Source organism: Dendropsophus ebraccatus, chromosome 9 (genome assembly GCF_027789765.1).
Source record: "Dendropsophus ebraccatus isolate aDenEbr1 chromosome 9, aDenEbr1.pat, whole genome shotgun sequence".
NCBI lineage: Eukaryota > Metazoa > Chordata > Amphibia > Anura > Hylidae > Dendropsophus > Dendropsophus ebraccatus.
Window position 1 is genome coordinate 13,941,957 of NC_091462.1, and position 21,267 is coordinate 13,963,223.

At 42.2% G+C, this 21,267-nt stretch overlaps 2 protein-coding genes across 2 annotated transcripts in view; one reads left to right on the forward strand and one right to left on the reverse strand.

Annotated features, from left to right (window-relative positions):
- Positions 1 to 201: 201 nt before the first annotated feature.
- Positions 202 to 10,916, reverse strand: LOC138801752 (ankycorbin-like). Its single transcript, XM_069984847.1, has 7 exons — positions 10,905 to 10,916; positions 8,300 to 8,617; positions 6,369 to 6,560; positions 4,146 to 4,337; positions 1,040 to 1,194; positions 460 to 575; positions 202 to 374 (listed from the first exon to the last, which is right to left on the reverse strand). Exons 3-7 carry the CDS (start codon positions 6,552 to 6,554, stop codon positions 202 to 204), a joined length of 822 nt encoding a protein of 273 aa, XP_069840948.1. The 5' UTR covers positions 6,555 to 6,560; positions 8,300 to 8,617; positions 10,905 to 10,916.
- Positions 10,917 to 11,134: 218 nt separating this feature from the next.
- The window catches only part of RAB3GAP1 (RAB3 GTPase activating protein catalytic subunit 1), a 61,164-nt gene continuing 51,031 nt past the window's right edge, over positions 11,135 to 21,267 (forward strand). Inside the window, exons 1-5 of the mRNA XM_069982609.1 lie at positions 11,135 to 11,279; positions 17,517 to 17,572; positions 18,057 to 18,132; positions 19,770 to 19,902; positions 20,920 to 20,998. Of these exons, the coding sequence (XP_069838710.1) occupies positions 11,262 to 11,279; positions 17,517 to 17,572; positions 18,057 to 18,132; positions 19,770 to 19,902; positions 20,920 to 20,998 (362 nt within the window). The 5' untranslated portion in view covers positions 11,135 to 11,261. The remainder of the gene's footprint in view (positions 11,280 to 17,516; positions 17,573 to 18,056; positions 18,133 to 19,769; positions 19,903 to 20,919; positions 20,999 to 21,267) is intronic.

A 21,267-nucleotide genomic window follows, 5' to 3' on the forward strand; every position in this document is an offset into this window, starting at 1 on the left:
CATCCTTCAGCTACTTTTACAGCTGGTTTCATACTTTTGGTTTCTGGTTGCTCCCCGGCCTGGTCACAGGTATCAGGTCATATTTATATCTTGTCGTACTGTGTCCCCCTTCTGTTTTTTATACCCTGATGTCTTGTATTACTTCTTTTTAATTGTTTTTTATGTGTATGTAAATTTAGTAGTTTTGTACCATCTGGAGAGTCATAAGCATGGAGAACACTTGGAATTGGCCCCGTGTGGTGTAAGAAGTAAGAAAGGAGGAGGACAGTCCCTGCTTACTTCCTTGGATTTCCTCTTCTGAATGACTCCAGCCGGTGGAGCGTCATGTAATGGAGGCTTTATACCCAAGTCACAGGAGGCTTCACCATGTGCGTCTGTGAAAGGAGAGAGACCTGTGAATGGTTTAGTCATCCAGCAGCCTTGTCCCTCCTGCCCGACCATCACAATGCAGCTCTTTACCTGGCGGGGGGGCGCACCTCTCCAAGGCGTCCATCAGCTGCCGTCTCAGGGGATTCTTCACCTCAGACACATAGCTGAATGCTGAGCGTCCTCCAGAGTCCAGGAGATCAGCGTCTCTGCAGTCATAGATCTGGTTACACTCTTCTTATCCATCATAATCATATCTATGATTCCCATGATTAGACTGTACTCTCTGTTGTTATTATTGCATATAAAAGACATGTCCTACATTATACTCTAGAGCTGCACTCACTATTCTGCTGGTGGGGTCACTGTGTACATACATTACATTACTTATCCTGTACTGATCCTGAGTTACATCCTGTATTATACTCCAGAGCTGCACTCACTATTCTGCTGGTGGGGTCACTGTGCACATACATTACATTACTTATCCTGTACTGATCCTGAGTTACATCCTGTATTATACTCCAGAGCTGCACTCACTATTCTGCAGGTAAGGTCACTGTGTACATACATTGCATTACTGATCCTGAGTTAGATCCTGTATTATACTCCAGAGCTGCACTCACTATCATGATATTTTCCTATCTGTATATTTATAGCTCGGTGAACTCACGCGTTGTGTGTGAGAAGTTCTTGCAGCACCTCCACAGGTCTGTAGTCATGTCTCATGGTCACACTGACAATCAGGTCTACATCCCGCAACACCAACATGGCGGGGGTCAAGCCTTGTCCATTCCTGGTGTGTACAGACTGACCGGGATCTGTGGACTAAAGAGCAAAACATCAACATATAAGGAGGACGAAGAGCAATGGAGACCTCAGACCTCAGGAGAGATAAGGAATGGGCTGTCAGATTTGGAAAGGTAAATGCCTCCATCACAGCTTCCAGTAGCCAGTCTGGAACAGTATAATAGTCCAAAATACTATTAATCCAATGGCTCCTATAAAAAGCAATGGTGTCTGGTAGTGACCATTGGAGATCTCTGTAGAAGCAAAGAGTAGTATGGCTTTAGGATGGGTCTCCTAGGCACATGAGGCACATAAGAGAACTACATAGAACTTATGGTTACTACTGATCAATGTATTTTACCTGTATGGTTTATTGATCTCTGAGGTGGGTGGGGCCAGTGCTGCGAACACATGTAATGTACTGAACTGGTTTACTATAGATATGGTCCAAGATAAATTAAATAAACTCAATGTTACCAAAGCTCCAGGGCCTGATGGATTACACCCCAGAGTTCTTAGGGAACTCAGTTCTGTAATTCCTCTACCCTTGTATGAAATATTCAGTGATTCTTTGCTTACTGGTATTGTGCCGAGGGACTGGCGTAAGGCAAACGTAGTGCCGATCTTCAAAAAGGGCTCTTGAACTTCCCCAGGTAACTATAGACCTGTAAGCTTAACGTCCATTGTGGGGAAACTATTTGAGGGGCTTATAAGGGACTACATCCAGGAATATGTAGTGGCTAATAGTATTATAAGTGATAACCAGCATGATTTTACTAAGGACAGAAGCTGTCAAACCAACCTGATATGTTTCTATGAAGAGGTAAGTAGAAGCCTGGATGGCGGCGCGGCTGTGGATATCGTGTACCTGGATTTTGCTAAAGCGTTTGACACAGTTCCTCATGGACGTCTGATGGGTAAGTTAAAGTCTATCGGTTTGGAAAATTAAATGTGTAACTGGATTGAAAACTGGCTTAATAATCGTACCCAGAGAGTGGTGGTCAATGATTCCTACTCCGAATGGTCCCCGGTAATAAGTGGTGTACCCCAAGGGTCAGTACTGGGCCCTCTTCTGTTTAACTTGTTTATTAATGATATTGAGAATGGAATTAACAGCAATGTTTCTATCTTTGCAGATGACACCAAGCTTTGTAGTACAGTACAGTCTATGGAGGATGTGCAGATGTTACAGGATGACTTAGACACACTGAGTGTTTGGGCGTCCACTTGGCAAATGAGGTTCAATGTGGATAAATGTAAAGTTATGCACCTGGGTACTAATAACCCGCATGCATCATATGTCCTGGGGGGAGTTACTCTGGGAGAGTTGCTGATGGAGAAGGATCTGGGTGTACTTGTAGATAATAGACTACAGAACAGCACACAATGTCAGTCAGCTGCTTCTAAGGCCAGCAGGATATTGTCATGCATTAAAACAGGCATGGACTCTCGGGACAGGGATATAATATTACCGCTTTATAAAACTTTGGTGCGGCCTCATCTGGAGTATGCTGTCCAGTTTTGGAACCCGATTCATAAAAAGGACGTTCTAGAGCTGGAGAGGGTACAAAGACGGGCAACTAAACTAATAAGGGGAATGGAGCATCTTAGTTATGAGGAGAGATTAAAAGAATTACATTTGTTTAGTCTGGAGAAGAGACGTTTAAGGGGAGATATGATTAATTTATTTAAATATATAAATGGCCCCTACAAGAGATATGGGGAAAAGATGTTCCAGGTTAAACCCCCTCAAAGGCCAAGGGGGCACTGCCTCCGCCTGGAGAAAAAAAGGTTCAACCTCCGGAGGCGACAAGCCTTCTTTACCATGAGAACTGTGAATCTGTGGGACAGTCGAGGGCTTCAAAATAGGGCTAGACAAGTTCTTAGAGCAAAATATAAATGCATATGTATAGAACCTATCACCCCTCCCCCTTCCCTGTATCCATCCCCTCCTTGGTTGAACTTGATGGACATGTGTCTTTTTTCAACCGTATTAACTATGTAACTAAAACACTGATTTCCAACTGGTGGATCCTCAACTGTCTGGTCAGCGGCCAACAGAACGTTAAGACTAGTAGTAGGTTGGAGAACACTGTCTTAGGACCTTACTGTTAGGTCTATATGCAATGTCCCAGAACAGGGTTCTGTATACCCATGTAGGTAGGTATTATGTATATATTCTGGGGTGAAGGTGTCTTAATGGACTCCCACCACTAGATGTCTACAGTGAGTTTACTGATTGCCTGGTACAGATGAGGGTATTAATGTAAGGGTTAACTGCCTATGTGACTTATCTCATGTCTTGTATTGTATGATCTGCCACCAGCTGGGAGTTGGCTGAGACCCTGTCCCTGTGGAGGGTACCTCACACCTGTCCCTCCTCCTATATTTCACAAGCCTATCACAGTTAAACTCACAGTCCTCCGATGTCTTGTCCTCCAATAAGCCTTTATATAGTGGGGAAGCAGGCCATGTGTTGAGTACAGCTGGGGAGTGAAGTATATTGGATGCTGTTCCTCCTTTGTTATTCCTCTACCAGTGTTCCTTTTCTAGCTATATTGGGATAGTAAACCTGCGGTGTGAGACTACTGTAGACGGGGACCAAGGATTTATCCATGCTGAGGGTCTACCCTTCTCTTCAAGAGCCCTGATAACTTAGACAGGAGTCTTAGAAGTCAGCAGTTAGGTAAGAGCAACTAAAGCCGAGATCTCTGCTGCAAAGTCAAGTCGTATACTCTTACAAGTATCTACATGAAAGGGACTGTGCTAAAAACTCAGAAAAGTTAGATACTGCTGGACTCTGGTTCTTCATCGCACTACGGGGGTACGAGGACTACCTTCTACTGTTAATGGGTGAGTGCTTGGGACCTAGGAAGGGCAGACACCACTCAGGCCCCATGACGAGCGCCACAGCAGTACCCCAACACCTGCTCTTACAAGTTACAATGAACAACCCCAGGGTTATCACATGTATATAGTGGATGACTGACCAGTAGGTGCCGGACGCTGCCCAGATCTCCCTGCCATGCCGCCTGCAGCATGGACAACTGTGGATATGAGGTCCTGGTGACAGCGGACAGCAGCTGGGCCCGGACTCCATCATCCGCTACATGCACAGCTGTCTGGTTGGCAGAATTACAGGCGGTGACATCAGCTCCATGTTCCAGAAGGAGGGTGATCACCTGCAGAAGAGAACAGTTTCCCCTAAAATGACTGAATTTTCCATCTATCTATCTGTTTATTTTCTCGTACCCCCCTGCCTTTTTTTCAATTTCGTAGGATTTCCTTCTTAACCCCTTCCCACCGCGACCCTGCTCTTAACCGCTGCAATCTCAGCTGCTTTCTGCAGTCCGGGACCACGGGTATTAGCGGGTGCGGCTAAACACTGCACCCGATAATTAGGATAGTTAAACGCAGTTGTCAAACATGACAGCTGCATTTAAACGTCCTTTGCAGCCCCTCTCCCTGGTGTCTAGTGGCAGGATCCCCACCCCCAACAATGCGATCATGGAGGGGGGATCCATTGTACTGGCCAGGCTTGGCAATCTATGTATCTGGTCTGCTGCAGACCAGAATAATAGAGCACTGATCTGATGGATCAGTGCTCTATTATATACACAGCATTGATCCCAATGGGAGATCAGTGTTGTGTATATAGAAGACCACCAGGGTGCTTCTAATTAATGAATGTGAAAGAAAAATAAAGTGCTTTTATTGAGAAAAAAATCCCCTTCCCTAATAAAAGTCTGAATCACCCCCATTTTCCCATTTCATAAATAAAAAAAATAAATAAAAAATAAACATGTTTGGTATCTTTGTGTGCATAATCACCCAAACTATTAAATTATCCCATTCCTGATCTCACACGGTAAACGGCGTCACCAAATCCAGAAAAATTGTGATAAAAAGGGATTTTAAAAAGTCGCATATATGCAAGTAAGCTCACACCTCACACAGCCCCATAGACCAAAGGATAAAAGCGTTATAAGCATGGTCCTAGAGTAATTTTAAGGAACATCTAATTTTTTTAAAAAAGTTTTTTTTTTTAAAAGCCATTAAATAAAATAAAAGTTATGCAAGTTGCCTATTGTTTTAATCGTACCGACTTGAGGAACATATATAACAGTCAGTTTTACCACAGGGCAAATGGCGTAAACACAAAAACAACCCAAATAAAAAATATTGTGTTTTATTTTCAATTTCACTGCGCATAAAATTTTGTTACCGCTTTTGCAGCATATTATATGATAGAATTAAGTCTGCCATTGCAAAGTACAATTAGTGGCACAAAAAATAAGGGCTCATGTGGGTCTGTAGGTGAAAAAATGTAAGTGCTGTGGCCTTTTAAACTAGAGGAGGAAAAAACAAAAATGCAAAAACGAAAATTGAAAGTCAAAAAAAGTATCAAGAGTTCCCTACTGAGAGACTTTCCTAGGACCTGGCCTGGAGGCCAGGACTTACCTGTAGGGTAGTCAAAGAGTGCATTCGGATCCTTATTTTACACCACCCCCAAAATCTAGCAATGTTGGCCTACTAAACCTGAGGTAAGGGTTCGGTAGACAGGAACCAAGGACCTATCCATGCTGAGGGTCTATACTTCTCTTCTCTTCAAGTGCCCTAATAACTTTGACAGGAGCCACACCAGTCGGCAGTTTGGAAAGTGCATCTAAAGCTGAGTAACTGTGCTGCAATTTTCTAGGATCTTAGGAGAATTCTGGACATTTTCTTACTTAAGTAGGGCATATGTTCCTGAATCTGTGTCACTCTGTGCCTTTGACCAGCAACAGGCGAAATTTCATAGCCTTAGATACAGGTATTTCTTCTATCAAGTTTATCACCGCTGACACAAGGTGGTTAGAGCCCCTTAAATCTGAGTACCCAGTGTCTGGATAGGTCCCCCCTTAAGGTAGCCCACCTCCTTAAACTGACTGTGCTACAACTTACAAAGTTATATTTTTCTGTGACAATCAGTGATTGTCAAGTGATTCCAGTATACCTGCTAAAGGCAGCCATCTAAATATTATAAGTGTCTCAAGTATTCAGCATACATGCTAAAGCAGTGAGTCCGGTATATCCAAAGTATAAAAGGGTTCTCAGTCGCCCAACTCTCAAGCTACATATATTGCACTTACAAAAGATTGTTATTACCGTGTACTGTGCCTTTAAGAACAATAATCAATCTATCTCCTATCTCTCCATCCATCCACCTTTACCTCTGAGTGGTTTTCCTCAGCGGCCGCTATCAGGGCAGTGCTCCCAGTCTCTGGATGGGGGGTATTTATGAGTCCGGGATTAATATGGAGACTTCTCATAACTTTTTCCACGTTTCCCTTTGCAGCCGCCTCCAGAAATGATAAAACCGATTCTCCATTGTGTGTCGTCTCCTCCAACATCATCATTATTTCCTGAAGGATAACAGTGTGTGAATTGAGCAGAGTGTATCAGAGCTGTGTGTCCAGGAGGAGGGGGGATTAAGCTGCAAAACCTCTAAAACCGGGCCAGTCACAGTGCCCCATTACAGTGCCAGTCACAGTGCCCCATTACAGTGCCAGTCACAGTGCCCCATTACAGTGCCAGTCACAGTGCCCCATTACAGTGCCAGTCACAGTGCCCCATTACAATGCCAGTCACAGTGCCCCATTACAGTGCCCCATTACAGTGCCAGTCACAGTGCCCTATTACAATGCCAGTCACAGTGCCCCATTACAGTGCCAGTCACAGTGCCCTATTACAATGCCAGTCACAGTGCCCCATTACAGTCCCAGTCCCAGTGCCCCATTACAGTCACAGTGCCCCATGACAGTGCCAGTCACAGTGCCAGTCACAGTGCCCCATTACAGTTCCAGTCCCAATGCCTCATTACAATGCCAGTCACAGTGCCCCATTACAGTCCCAGTCACAGTGCCCCATTACAGTCCCAGTCCCAATGCCCCATTACAATGCCAGTCACAGTACCCCATTACAGTCCCAGTCACAGTGCCAGTCGCAGTGCCCCATTACAATGCCAGCCCCAGTGCCCCATTACAGTCCCAGTCACAGTGCCCCATTACAGTGCCAGTCACAGTGCCCCATTACAGTCCCAGTCACAGTGCCCCATTACAGTCCCAGTCACAGTGCCCCATTACAGTGCCAGTCACAGTGCCCCATTACAGTCCCAGTCACAGTGCCCCATTACAGTGCCCCATTACAGTGCCAGTCACAGTGCCCCATTACAGTCCCAGTATGCCTGTGACAGTGCCATCATTATTACAAAAACAAAAAATTGGACAGGCACCACTAAAATGTACCAAGTGCGAACAAGCCTCCAAGTATATCGAATAAAGTCATAACCAACCAGAAAAGCAGAAGTTGTATCCCCATATATACAGAGGCTGCACTCAATGTATAAGGCAATATACACAGTCTGTCACTGACTATAAGGGATTCCTTCCCCTGGTGTTCTACCCTTTCATATTGGGTGATACCTACTTCAGTACTGCACATCTAGCTTTTTTGCTGTTATATTTTGGCCCTTCAAAAATTGAACTTTTTTTTTATTGTGCTCAATATGAAGCTGTTTATTAGTATTTTACCTTTGGTAGCTTGGTACTACACGCACAGTCACCATGGGGTCGTATACTGATTATGGGATCTGGACTTTTTCCCATAGTGATGCTTTGCCGTAATAAGAGCAGCTTCTGTATATGAGTATACAAATGCCACCATTAGAGCGTCAACCATCAGGCTCCAAATATGTGTACAGAGTGTGCCCCCTACAGGCCCCATCTATGGGCAGCAGTCAGTCCAGGCATACAGGTGTGTGTCAGTCCAAGCCCCTCAATCAGCTTCATGATGAGAGTGATCAGTCAGTGACGGCACCAGCGAATGGCTGCACAGTAGTATATACGTACTTGGCCAGTCTTCTGGGGGTCTGGAGGGTCTCTACTTTTTATGGGACAGTAGACGAAAAAAAAAATTTACAGCCTCAGTCCCGATGCTCCTAATCTGGTGCCAACCCAATGGGCAAGAGCAAGAAACCTTCCAGACCCCTTCACACGTCTATGTGCAACATAACACGAGCATGGTGAGTGAGCGAGCGTCACACTTCCAAAGACAAAGAGCCTGAGAAAGGTGAGAGGAGTGCAAGTGGAGGTGAAGGGATTACCTGAGATCACAGGATGGTGGGCACCTCAGCCCAGAGGGTCCTCTACCATCTCAGGCGCTGAGTCCTCTTCAGGTGGCATCTATTCCTGGAGCCGGGCTATAGTCACCGTCTTTATCAACCTCACTTGTTGGTTTCTGATGAACGTCCACAGCAGACGCCTGGGGGGGGCAGTTTACATTTTGCAGCTTAGACAACCAGCAGTCAGCCGAGCCTCCAAAGAGAGAGGATGAAGAGGAGGAGGAAGAAGATGGGGAGGATCCGTGACATTATATACACCGACATGCATGCACTGTGTCAGTAATGATAGGTTGCTGATATCTGTGGACAAAGTCAAGGTTAGAGATTACACTTATTGTTAGTCTATTGTACGTTTATCTATACGTTTAGTAAGGGTGTATTCACACTACACTTGTGCCTTTCAAGCAGACATAAAATGGGATGCTGCCATTTCCAATTACAGACAGGCATGAGGCCCATAGAGTATCATGATCTCAACTTAGTCGCAAGCTGACTAACTTCAGGCCATTAGGTCAAAGGGGCCCGCAACTGTCCATGCTTGGATATGCTACCTGTGTCGTGACATGTCAGTGGCTGAGGCAGGACCCCGCTGCGGCCTCTGACTGGCTGAGCGGCCTGACACATCAAGGCCCACGTCTCCGCTCAGAGCAGGAAGTGGCTGGGAGAACGGGAACCGAAGCGAAGGACAGTGGACCCCAACGCTGGCTCTTTTAAAAAAACCTTTCAAATCAACAGGTGTCATAAAAAGTTATATACATTTGTAATTTTACTTTTTTTTTTTTTTTTTCTATAAAAATCTCCAGTCTTCCAGTATTTATCAGCTGCTGTATGTCCTGCAGGATTCTGTGTATTCTGTACAGTGTGACGCAGTGCTCTCTGCTGCCACCTCTGTCCATGTCAGGAACTGTCTGGAGCAGTAGCAAATCCAGTGTCAGGCTATGTTCACACTACGTAAAATTACGGCTGTTGTTGCCATCGGCAACAACGGCTGTACCTTTTGCAGGGTGGGACAATGCCTTATTTTCAATGGGATCCCAGCCGAAGTGTATACACATCGTATACGCTCCGGCCGGGATCCGTGCGGCGCCGCAAATAACTGACATGTTAGTTTTCTGCGGCCGTAATTTAATGAATTGCGGCCGTAGGAAACCCTGTCAGTTCACACAGTGAAGTGAGCAGCTCCAGACGCTCACTTCACTATGTGGGAAGCTCTGATGCGGGCGCACGCTGATGCGCCTGCATCAGAGCTCTGCGGCCGGACAGATCATACGGCCGGTACTTAAGTACCGGCTGGGATGATCCAGGCAGAGACCGGCCATTCCGTGACCCGGCCAGGGTCACGGAACAGCCGGTTGTTCACGTTGTGTGAACATAGCCTTAGACTGGAGAGAATACACCACTTCCTGCAGCACATACAGCAGCTGATAAATACTGGAAGACTGGAGATTAAAAAAAAAAAAAAAAAAAGACATAAATTACAAATCTTTATAATTTTTTGGCACCAATTTATTTGAACTTTCTTGCTGTATAGTGAAGCATCTGGAAGTTTCCATCTGATAAGTTATGAACTGCTGTCGATCCTCCTGCCCATCAGTAGTCATTACAGGACATGACCCCACCAGGCCAGTAAGGACTGTCACCCTGTAGGCACCCTGGGGTTGTCCATGCTGGATTGCTTTGCCAGTTGAGGGATCCAAGAGAGTCTTGCCCAGGTTGTCCTGGACCACCGGGGATCAGAAAGCCAGGGTGTTGGTGTTCAGACCCCCAAATCACTAGAACAAGCAGAGAGAAGCACCCAGACCACAAACATTTTTCAACATTATAAATGATGGTAATGTTTTCTGAAAGAGGAGCTGACTTGTCTCTCATAGGCACCGACCACCCTGATCCTGATCCTAGGTGGCCGGGGACATGACTACATCTCTAACATGGCAGAGCGATATCCCACCAATCACAGCCTGATGACTCCTACTGGGCGAGAGCAAAATCGCCCCAGACCCCCTCTCTGATGGGTCACAGCAATATGTAGGGAGATATACAGGGAAAACCCCTGGTCAGGAGATGAGCGATCTATTGTCACTCGGGTCTCGGTAAACAGATCCTATTTACTGTCCGCTATTTCCGCACTATTGTTGTGCTGTGTGACCTGGGGAAGAATAGCTCTGCAGGGGAAGAATAGCTCTGCCAGATACAACCGGCACAGGACAATAGCTGGGCCGCATTCCTCTCTCAATATGTCATATAGTACAAACTACACTATAGCAGTATCTCTACCATAGGGGCAGCACATGCTATGGGCCCTGCCACTGAACTGCTCCCTGGGCTTGTTGTGTCTCTGGCCTACCAACAGCCACCACTAGGGGGAGCTCACTGCATACAGGTTTACATAGGTCTTGTTAAAGGGGTTATATTAAAATAAAAAATAAAAAAATGGCTCCACTGTTGGTACTGTAACCCCATTCTTGTGAATATTAGACATAATATTGACCCGGCCCGGATATCGCTGCAAACTCGCAACGTGAAATCTGCTGCGGTTCCGGTACGTGTGAAGCTACCCTTAAGGTCAAAGGTCAGCTGAGGAGCTAACAATGCTTAGCGTGATGTGACTGATGAATTCTGTACAAGAGGGAGAAAAGTAAAAGCTATGCCCATAGCAACCAATCACAGCTCAGCTTTGAATTCTCATTGTGCTCTGATTGGCTGCTATGGGCAACAGGGGTTTCTGTGCAGTACGAGCAATGATTTAAAGGGACAGTCACGTGCTCACAACCCTCTGGTTACATCCTGCTGGCGGCTCAGACCCGTCCATCAGTGCAGTGACAGGTGACGGTCGGATGTCGCAGACCCCTCAGAGGACCCCCCTCCGGCTCCCCGGCCGCTGGAGATGTTTTGCTCCAGTTCCGGCTTCCCGACATCCCCGCGCTGACGTCATCACTCTACCAAGATGGCGGCGGACAGTGATGTGAGTACCGGCGGCGGCTCCCGACACATCTGTCACTGCCCCGTCATATCCCCGTGTATACTTGTATACTGATAATACACTGTATATACCTGTATACTGATAGTGCACTGTATATACAGGGCCTGTGTGTATATACCTGTATACTGATAATATACTGTATATACCTGTATACTGATAATACACTGTATATACCTGTATACTGATAGTGCACTGTATATACAGGACCTGTGTGTATATACCTGTATACTGATAATATACTGTATATACAGAACCTATATACTGATAATATACTGTATATACAGAACCTATATACTGATAATACACTGTATATACCAGACCTGTGTGTATATACCTGTATACTGATAATACACTGTATATACAGGACCTGTATACTGATAATATACTGTATATACCTGTATACTGATAATATACTGTATATACCTGTATACTGATAATACACTGTATATACAGGACCTGTGTGTATATACCTGTATACTGATAATATACTGTATATACAGGACCTGTATACTGATAATATACTGTATATACCTGTATACTGATAATGCACTGTATATACCGGACCTGTGTGTATATACCTGTATACTGATAATACACTGTATATACCTGTATACTGATAATACACTGTATATACCTGTATACTGATAATACACTGAATATACCGGACCTGTGTATATATACCTGTATACTGATAATATACTGTATATACCTGTATACTGATAATACACTGTATATACAGGACCTGTATACTGATAGTATACTGTATATACAGGACCTGTGTGTATATACCTGTATACTGATAATACACTGTATATACCGGACCTGTATACTGATAATATACTGTATATACCTGTATACTGATAATATACTGTATATACCTGTATACTGATAATACACTGTATATACAGGGCCTGTGTGTATATACCTGTATACTGATAATACACTGTATATACAGGACCTGTATACTGATAATATACTGTATATACCTGTATACTGATAATGCACTGTATATACCGGACCTGTGTGTATATACCTGTATACTGATAATACACTGTATATACCTGTATACTGATAATACACTGTATATACCGGACCTGTGTGTATATACCTGTATACTGATAATATACTGTATATACAGGACCTGTATACTGATAATATACTGTATATACCTGTATACTGATAATACACTGTATATACCGGACCTGTATACTGATAATATACTGTATGGACCTGTATACTGATAATATACTGTATATACAGGACCTGTATACTGATAGTATACTGTGTATACAGGACCTGTATACTGATAATATACTGTATATACCTGTATACTGATAATACACTGTATATACAGGGCCTGTGTGTATATACCTGTATACTGATAATACACTGTATATACCGGACCTGTATACTGATAATATACTGTATATACCTTTATACTGATAATGCACTGTATATACCGGACCTGTGTGTATATACCTGTATACTGATAATACACTGTATATACCTGTATACTGATAATACACTGTATATACCGGACCTGTGTGTATATACCTGTATACTGATAATATAATGTATATACAGGACCTGTATACTGATAATATACTGTATATACCTGTATACTGATAATATACTGTATATACCTGTATACTGATAATACACTGTATATACCGGACCTGTATACTGATAATATACTGTATGGACCTGTATACTGATAATATACTGTATATACCGGACCTGTATACTGATAATATACTGTATATAATGGACCTGTATACTGATAATATACTGTATATACCTTTATACTAATAATGCACTGTATATACCGGACCTGTGTGTATATACCTGTATACTGATAATAAACTGTATATACAGGACCTGTATACTGATAATATACTGTATATACCGGACCTGTATACTGATAATATACTGTATATACCGGACCTGTATACTGATAATATACTGTATATGGCTGGGTTCACACTACGTATATTTCAGTCAGTATTGTGGTCCTCATATTGCAACCAAAACCAGGAGTGGATTAAAAACACAGAAAGGATCTGTTCACACAATGGTGAAATTGATTGGATGGCCTCCATATAACAGTAAATAACGGCCATTATTTCAATATAACAGCCGTTGTTCTAAAATAACAGCAAATATTTGCCATTAAATGACGGCCATCCACTCAATTACAACATTGTGTGAACAGATCCTTTCTGTGTTTTTAATCCACTCCTGGTTTTGGTTGCAATATGAGGACCACAATACTGACTGAAATATACTGACTGAAATATACGTAGTGTGAACGCAGCCTATACCTGTATACTGATAATACACTGTATATACAGGGCCTGTGTGTATATACCTGTATACTGATAATACACTGTATAAACAGGACCTGTATACGGATAATATACTCTATATACCTGTATACTGATAATATACTGTATATACTGGACCTGTATATACTGATAATACACTGTATATACCGGACCTCTGTGTATATACCTGTATACTGATAATACACTGTATATACAGGACCTGTGTGTATATACCTGTATACTGATAATAAACTGTATATACAGGACCTGTATACTGATAATATACTGTATATACCTTTATACTGATAATACACTGTATATACAGGACCTGTGTGTATATACCTGTATACTGATAATACACTGTATATACCGGACCTGTGTGTATATACCTGTATACTGATAATACACTGTATATACCGGACCTGTATACTGATAATACACTGTATATACCTGTATACTGATAATACACTGTATATACCGGACCTGTATACTGATAATAACCTGTATATACCGGCCTTGTGTGTATATATCTGTATACTGATAATATACTGTATATACCGGACCTGTGTGTATATACCTGTATACTGATAATACACTGTATATACCAGACCTGTATACTGATAATATACTGTATATACCTGTATACTGATAATAAACTGTATATACCGGACCTGTGTGTATATACCTGTATACTGATAATACACTGTATATACCGGACCTGTATACTGATAATACACTGTATATACCTGTATACTGATAATACACTGTATATACCGGACCTGTATACTGATAATAACCTGTATATACCGGCCTTGTGTGTATATATCTGTATACTGATAATACACTGTATATACCAGACCTGTATACTGATAATATACTGTATATACCTGTATACTGATAATACACTGTATATACAGGACCTGTGTGTATATATCTGTATACTGATAATACACTGAATATACCGGACCTGTGTATATATACCTGTATGCTGATAATACACTGTATATACAGGACCTGTGTGTATATATCTGTATACTGATAATACACTGTATATACCGGACCTGTATACTCATAATACACTGTATATACCTGTATACTGATAATATACTGTATATATCTGTATACTGATAATACACTGTATATACAGGACCTGTGTGTATATATCTGTATACTGATAATATACTGTATATACCGGACCTGTGTATATATACCTGTATGCTGATAATATACTGTATATACAGGACCTGTATACTGATAATATACTGTGTATACCTGTATACTGATAATACACTGTACATACCGGACCTCTGTGTATATACCTGTATACTGATAATACACTGTATATACCGGACCTGTGTGTATATATCTGTATACTGATAATATACTGTATATACCGGACCTGTGTGTATATATCTGTATACTGATAATATACTGTATATACCGGACCTGTGTATACATACCTGTATGCTGATAATATACTGTATATACAGGACCTGTATACTGATAATATACTGTGTATACCTGTATACTGATAATACACTGTATATACCGGACCTGTGTGTATATATCTGTATACTGATAATATACTGTATATACCGGACCTGTGTGTATATATCTGTATACTGATAATATACTGTATATACCGGACCTGTGTATACATACCTGTATGCTGATAATATACTGTATATACAGGACCTGTATACTGATAATATACTGTATATACCTTTATACTGATAATGCACTGTATATACCGGACCTGTGCGTATATACCTGTATACTGATAATAAACTGTATATACAGGACCTGTATACTGATAATATACTGTATATACCGGACCTGTATACTGATAATATACTGTATATACCGGACCTGTATACTGATAATATACTGTATATGGCTGGGTTCACACTACGTATATTTCAGTCAGTATTGTGGTCCTCATATTGCAACCAAAACCAGGAGTGGATTAAAAACACAGAAAGGATCTGTTCACACAATGGTGAAATGGAGTGGATGGCCGCCATATAACGGTAAATAACGGCCATTATTTCAATATAACAGCCGTTGTTCTAAAATAACAGCAAATATTTGCCATTAAATGACGGCCATCCACTCAATTACATTATGTGAACAGAGCCTTTCTGTGTTTTTAATCCACTCCTGGTTTTGGTTGCAATATGAGGACCACAATACTGACTGAAATATACTGACTGAAATATACGTAGTGTGAACGCAGCCTATGGCTGGGTTCACACTATGTATATTTGAGGCTGTATTTGTGAGGCTGTATAGCAACCAAAACCAGGAGTGGATTGAAAACACAGAAAGGCTCTGTTCACACAATGTTGTAATTGAGTGGATGGCCGTCATTTAATGGCAAATTTTTGCTGTTATTTTAAAACAACGGCTGTTATATTGAAATAATGGCAGTTATTTACCGTTATATGACGGCCATCCACTCAATTTCAACATTGTGTGAACAGAGCCTTTCTGTGTTTTCAATCCACTCCTGGTTTTGTTTGCTATGAGGACCAGAATACTGACTGAAGTATACAGTGTGTGAACCCAGCCTTAACCTGTATACTGATAATACACTGTATATACAGGGCCTGTGTGTATATACCTGTATACTGATAATACACTGTATAAACAGGACATGTATACGGATAATATACTCTATATACCTGTATACTGATAATATACTGTATATACTGGACCTGTATATACTGATAATACACTGTATATACAGGACCTGTGTGTATATACCTGTGTACTGATAATACACTGTATATACAGGACCTGTGTGTATATACCTGTGTACTGATAATATACTGTATATACAGGACCTGTGTGTATATACCTGTATACTGATAATACACTGTATATACCGGACCTGTGTGTATATACCTGTATACTGATAATAAACTGTATATACAGGACCTGTATACTGATAATATACTGTATATACCTTTATACTGATAATACACTGTATATACAGGACCTGTGTGTATATACCTGTATACTGATAATACACTGTATATACCGGACCTGTGTGTATATACCTGTATACTGATAATACACTGTATATACCGGACCTGTATACTGATAATACACTGTATATACCTGTATACTGATAATACACTGTATATACCGGACCTGTATACTGATAATATACTGGACCTGTATATTGATAATACACTGTATATACAGGACCTGTGTGTATATACCTGTATACTGATAATACACTGTATATACCGGACCTGTATACTGATAATAACCTGTATATACCGGACCTGTGTGTATATATCTGTATACTGATAATATACTGTATATACCGGACCTGTATACTCATAATACACTGTATATACCTGTATACTGATAATATACTGTATATATCTGTATACTGATAATACACTGTATATACAGGACCTGTGTGTATATATCTGTATACTGATAATATACTGTATATACCGGACCTGTGTATATATACCTGTATGCTGATAATATACTGTATATACAGGACCTGTATACTGATAATATACTGTGTATACCTGTATACTGATAATACACTGTACATACCGGACCTCTGTGTATATACCTGTATACTGATAATACACTGTATATACCGGACCTGTGTGTATATATCTGTATACTGATAATATACTGTATATACCGGACCTGTGTGTATATATCTGTATACTGATAATATACTGTATATACCGGACCTGTGTATACATACCTGTATGCTGATAATATACTGTATATACAGGACCTGTATACTGATAATATACTGTGTATACCTGTATACTGATAATACACTGTATATACCAGACCTATATGTGTATACGTGTGTATCTGCCTCCCCAGCGTTCACTATATCTTTTCTCTATTACAGCCGGAGTCGGAGGTGTTTGAGATCACAGACTTCACCACAGCTTCAGAATGGGAGAGGTGAGTCCTCACAGGCCATCACCATTGTCCTTACATCTCCTGCGGTGGTTGGATGTGCTGGGAGTTGTAGTTCCTCAATGCTTTTTGACCATCCCAGGTCCCTTTCCTGTTTGTTACAGTGTGTCAGTGCAGGTATAAGCTATTAGTATGGAGTTCAGTGTATAACTCACAGGAGATTGTCCCACTGGATACAACTGAAGCAAACCCTCAGCTGTGAGAAGCATCCAACATGGCTATAACAGAAGGTTATAAACCAGGGAGCTGTGCGGGGGATGATGCCCATCAGGCGCTTCTCTCTGAGCCCGTCGTCATGTGTCCTCTGAAACGGCTACATGAGGGCTGACTGGGATCCTGGGCCCCGTAGGTTCCCCTAGATTGAGTATAGATCACACAGATCCAGACCCAACCAATCAGAATGTCTGACATTTCTATTTGACCTTTGAACTTTTCTCACGTGTTACTTTAACCTCCTCTGTAATCTCAGGTTCGTTTCCAAAGTTGAAGAAGTCCTGAATGACTGGAAGCTGATAGAAGTGTCGCCGAAGAAGACTCCGGAGAAGGTGAGTGTGCGTCACAACCTATAGAAAAAGTACTGGGATTCATAGGCATTTTATATATTATATATAATACCGCCATACCGTGACTGCTACTATTACCGCCATATTGTTACTGACCAGTATACTAAGACCAGTAGTACCAGGTTACAAGGGACAAGGCCTAATATTGCAGTTTTTATTGTTCAGGGGCAGAATGGTTTCGGCAGGGTGTTCCAGATGATGTGTCTCTTGCCCCACACAGGCAGACATGGCGGATGTAATGCTGCCCGATCCTGCTTGGTATCAGTGTCCGCTCCTAAATCACACTCACTGAGCTAGATGGAGGATCCCTATGGCATCCCCGGTCCTCCTCCTTATTACAGCCTCTCTTCATCATTGTTCTCCTCTCCTTCCTCCTCGTTCTCTTCTCTTCCTCCTCCTCCTCGCTGTCTCCTCTTCCTCGTTCTCTTCTCCTCTTTCTCTTCGTTTTCTCCTCCTCTTTCTCCTTGTTGTCTCCTCCTCTTTCTCCTCTTCCTCCTTGTTTTCTCTTCTTCTTCCTCCTAGTTCTCTCCTCTCTTTCCTCCTCGGTCTCTCCTCTCCTTCCTCCTCTTTGGTCTCTCCTCTTCCTCCTCATCAGTGTCTCCTCCTCTTTCTCCTTGTCTTCTCCTCTTCCTCCTCATTCTCTCCTGCCCTTCCTCCTCCTCATTCTCTCCTCTTCTTTCTCCTGTTCCTCTCCTCCTCTTTCTTCTCCTCTTTCTCCTTTCTCCTCCTCTTCCTTCTCATTTTCTCCTCCTCATTCTCTCCTCTCCTTCCACCTTGTTCTTTCCTCTTCCTCCTCCTCGGTCTCTCCTCTCCTTCCTCCTCGGTCTTTCCTCTTCCTCCTCATCGTTGTCTCCTCCTCTTTCTCCTTGTTGTCTCCTCCTCATTCTCTCCTGCCCTTCCTCCTCCTCATTCTCTCCTCTCCTACCTCCTTGTTCTCTCCTTCCTCCTCTTCCTCTCCTCCTCTTTCTTCTCCTCTTTCTCCTTTATCCTCCTCTTCCTTCTCATTCTCTCCTCCTCCTCCTCCTCCTCCTCCTCTCCTCTCCTTCCACCTTGTTCTCTCCTCTTCCTCCTCCTCCTCCTCTTTCTCTTCTTCTTTGTCCTCGTTCTCTCCTCCTCTTTCTCCTCTTCTTCCTCCTCATTCTCTCCTCTTCTTCCTCCTTGCTCTCTCCTCTCCTCTTATTAAAGAGGACGGCACAAACTTTATTTGCGTGTAGAAGTCATATGGATATATAGTGAAAAAGAGTCTAACCAAACCACAGAGAATCGAAGACCTTGGACATCAGAGTGTCAGAGTGTTCCTGTCACATATCATACAGATGTGAGACAGACCGGGGGGAAATTGTGCTGCAAGCCGAGGAGAGCGATAGGTTGGGGCCTGAGCACCCAGTCCACAACCAATCAAAACATTTTACAACTCAAGGTTTTGTTTTTAAATAACAGTGCCTACTTAAAGGGGTACTCTGGAGGGAAAAAAAGTATACGTCCCATCTATTAAAGTTAATTGGTTGTACTGTGTTCATAGTTAGTGGTTTTTTTTTTTTTTGCTAGTATCCTACATAGACCTTAAAAGTAACCACAAAGTGACATGTTAGTGGTTCACAATGTACTCTCTCCTTCAGGGAGAGTATACCAGCGGTGTGTGGGAAGAGAAAGGAGATGAAGTTCTATTTGCCGACTTCAAATTTTCCATAAAACACCATTATTTTGTACAAGACTCCACCGAAAGAGAAGAGAAGGATGAGGAAATGGAAGGTAATGTGCCGATAAGTGTCAGTAATGCTTATATATATTTGTGTGTGTGTGTGTGTGTGTGTGTGTGTGTGTGTATATATATATATATATATATATATATATATATATATATATATATATATATATATATATATATATATATATATATATATATAATATATATATATATAGTGTTTGTGTGTGGCAAGTGTTAGGACTCTCAGTATGCAGCTTCCATACTGACCTCAGTTCTGCTAATGATAGAGTCTGATCTGTAAGCTGAGCTTTCTCCGCCATCTGCTGGTTGTTGTAGGTATGACACTTATGCAGCCTAAAAAATCTTTGGCCTGAAATGCAGATGTCTTACTTATTTTCTGTAAGTAGGGAACAACACCTAATGATAGGATATATATACACCCGGGTGTCATCATCTCCTGGTGTCTGTACTATTACCAGAGTGTGTGACACTGCCCGAGCCTGCAGCAGGTTGGTGGTTGTATCATGCTTCTTCTTTATACTTTCTGCCTATACGTCACACTTGCATTATGTCCACACTAGGACACGGCTTAGATTTCTTCGCATACATTCATAGTCTGCTGCAGCTTTAACAATTTGTTACCGTTGACTTCAATGGATCAGCAGAAAATCTGCAATATTGGCAGGTGTGTCAATATTCTGCTGACCCATTGAGGTCGCTGGGTAGCAAAAAATCCACTGCAGATGCAATACATGTGACAGAGATACTGGAAATAGCACTAAGAGGGGTTGTCCAGGTAGGGTAGTTTTTATATATTCTTGGTGATTCCCCTTCCATGTGTGTATATATACAGCCACTGCTGGTGAAAGCATGCTGGGTGTTGTTGTTCTACAAAAGCCAGAAACCCCACATGTTTGGAAGACCTGCCTTTGACATTACTATATCTTCTGTAGGTTTCTGTGTAATAACCGGCAGCCTCCGCCATACCTGGATTATTCTCATTTACAGTCCCCCCCCGTTACTTTACATTTACGTTACCTGATTCTCCTTGTTTCTTCCAGATACACTCCCAGTCTGCATGCAGGACCTACTGTGCACCAACAATGACTTCCCTCCGATCGCTCATTGCCTTGTCCGATGGTAGGTGTATGCCGTCCTCCCTCACAGTGTATACAGTATATACACACACCTGCTATGTAGATGACCTAGGCTGATCTATGACACTGCTGCTGGGCCACAGTCCAGTGAAACCTCTGATCTCCATGGATGAGCCGCCTCATATGCCTCAATTAAAGTTGATTGTTCTATTATTTGGTCAGGTCAGAGATTTTTTTTACATGTTATGGTTAGTGTTGAGCGAATTGGTCAAAATGTTCGTGTTCGACAACTTTATCCGAACCTGAGCGCTC

Excerpts from the sequence above, each read along its gene's own strand:
- LOC138801752 (XM_069984847.1), bottom strand. The coding sequence starts at position 6,554 with ATGATGATGTTGGAGGAGACGACACACAATGGAGAATCGGTTTTATCA. Across the intron at positions 1,195-4,145 it reads GCAGCGTCCGGCACCTACTG|TCCACAGATCCCGGTCAGTC; the intron begins GTCAGTCATCCA and ends TTTGCTCTTTAG. Across the intron at positions 375-459 it reads GAGGTGCGCCCCCCCGCCAG|ACGCACATGGTGAAGCCTCC; the intron begins GTAAAGAGCTGC and ends CTCCTTTCACAG.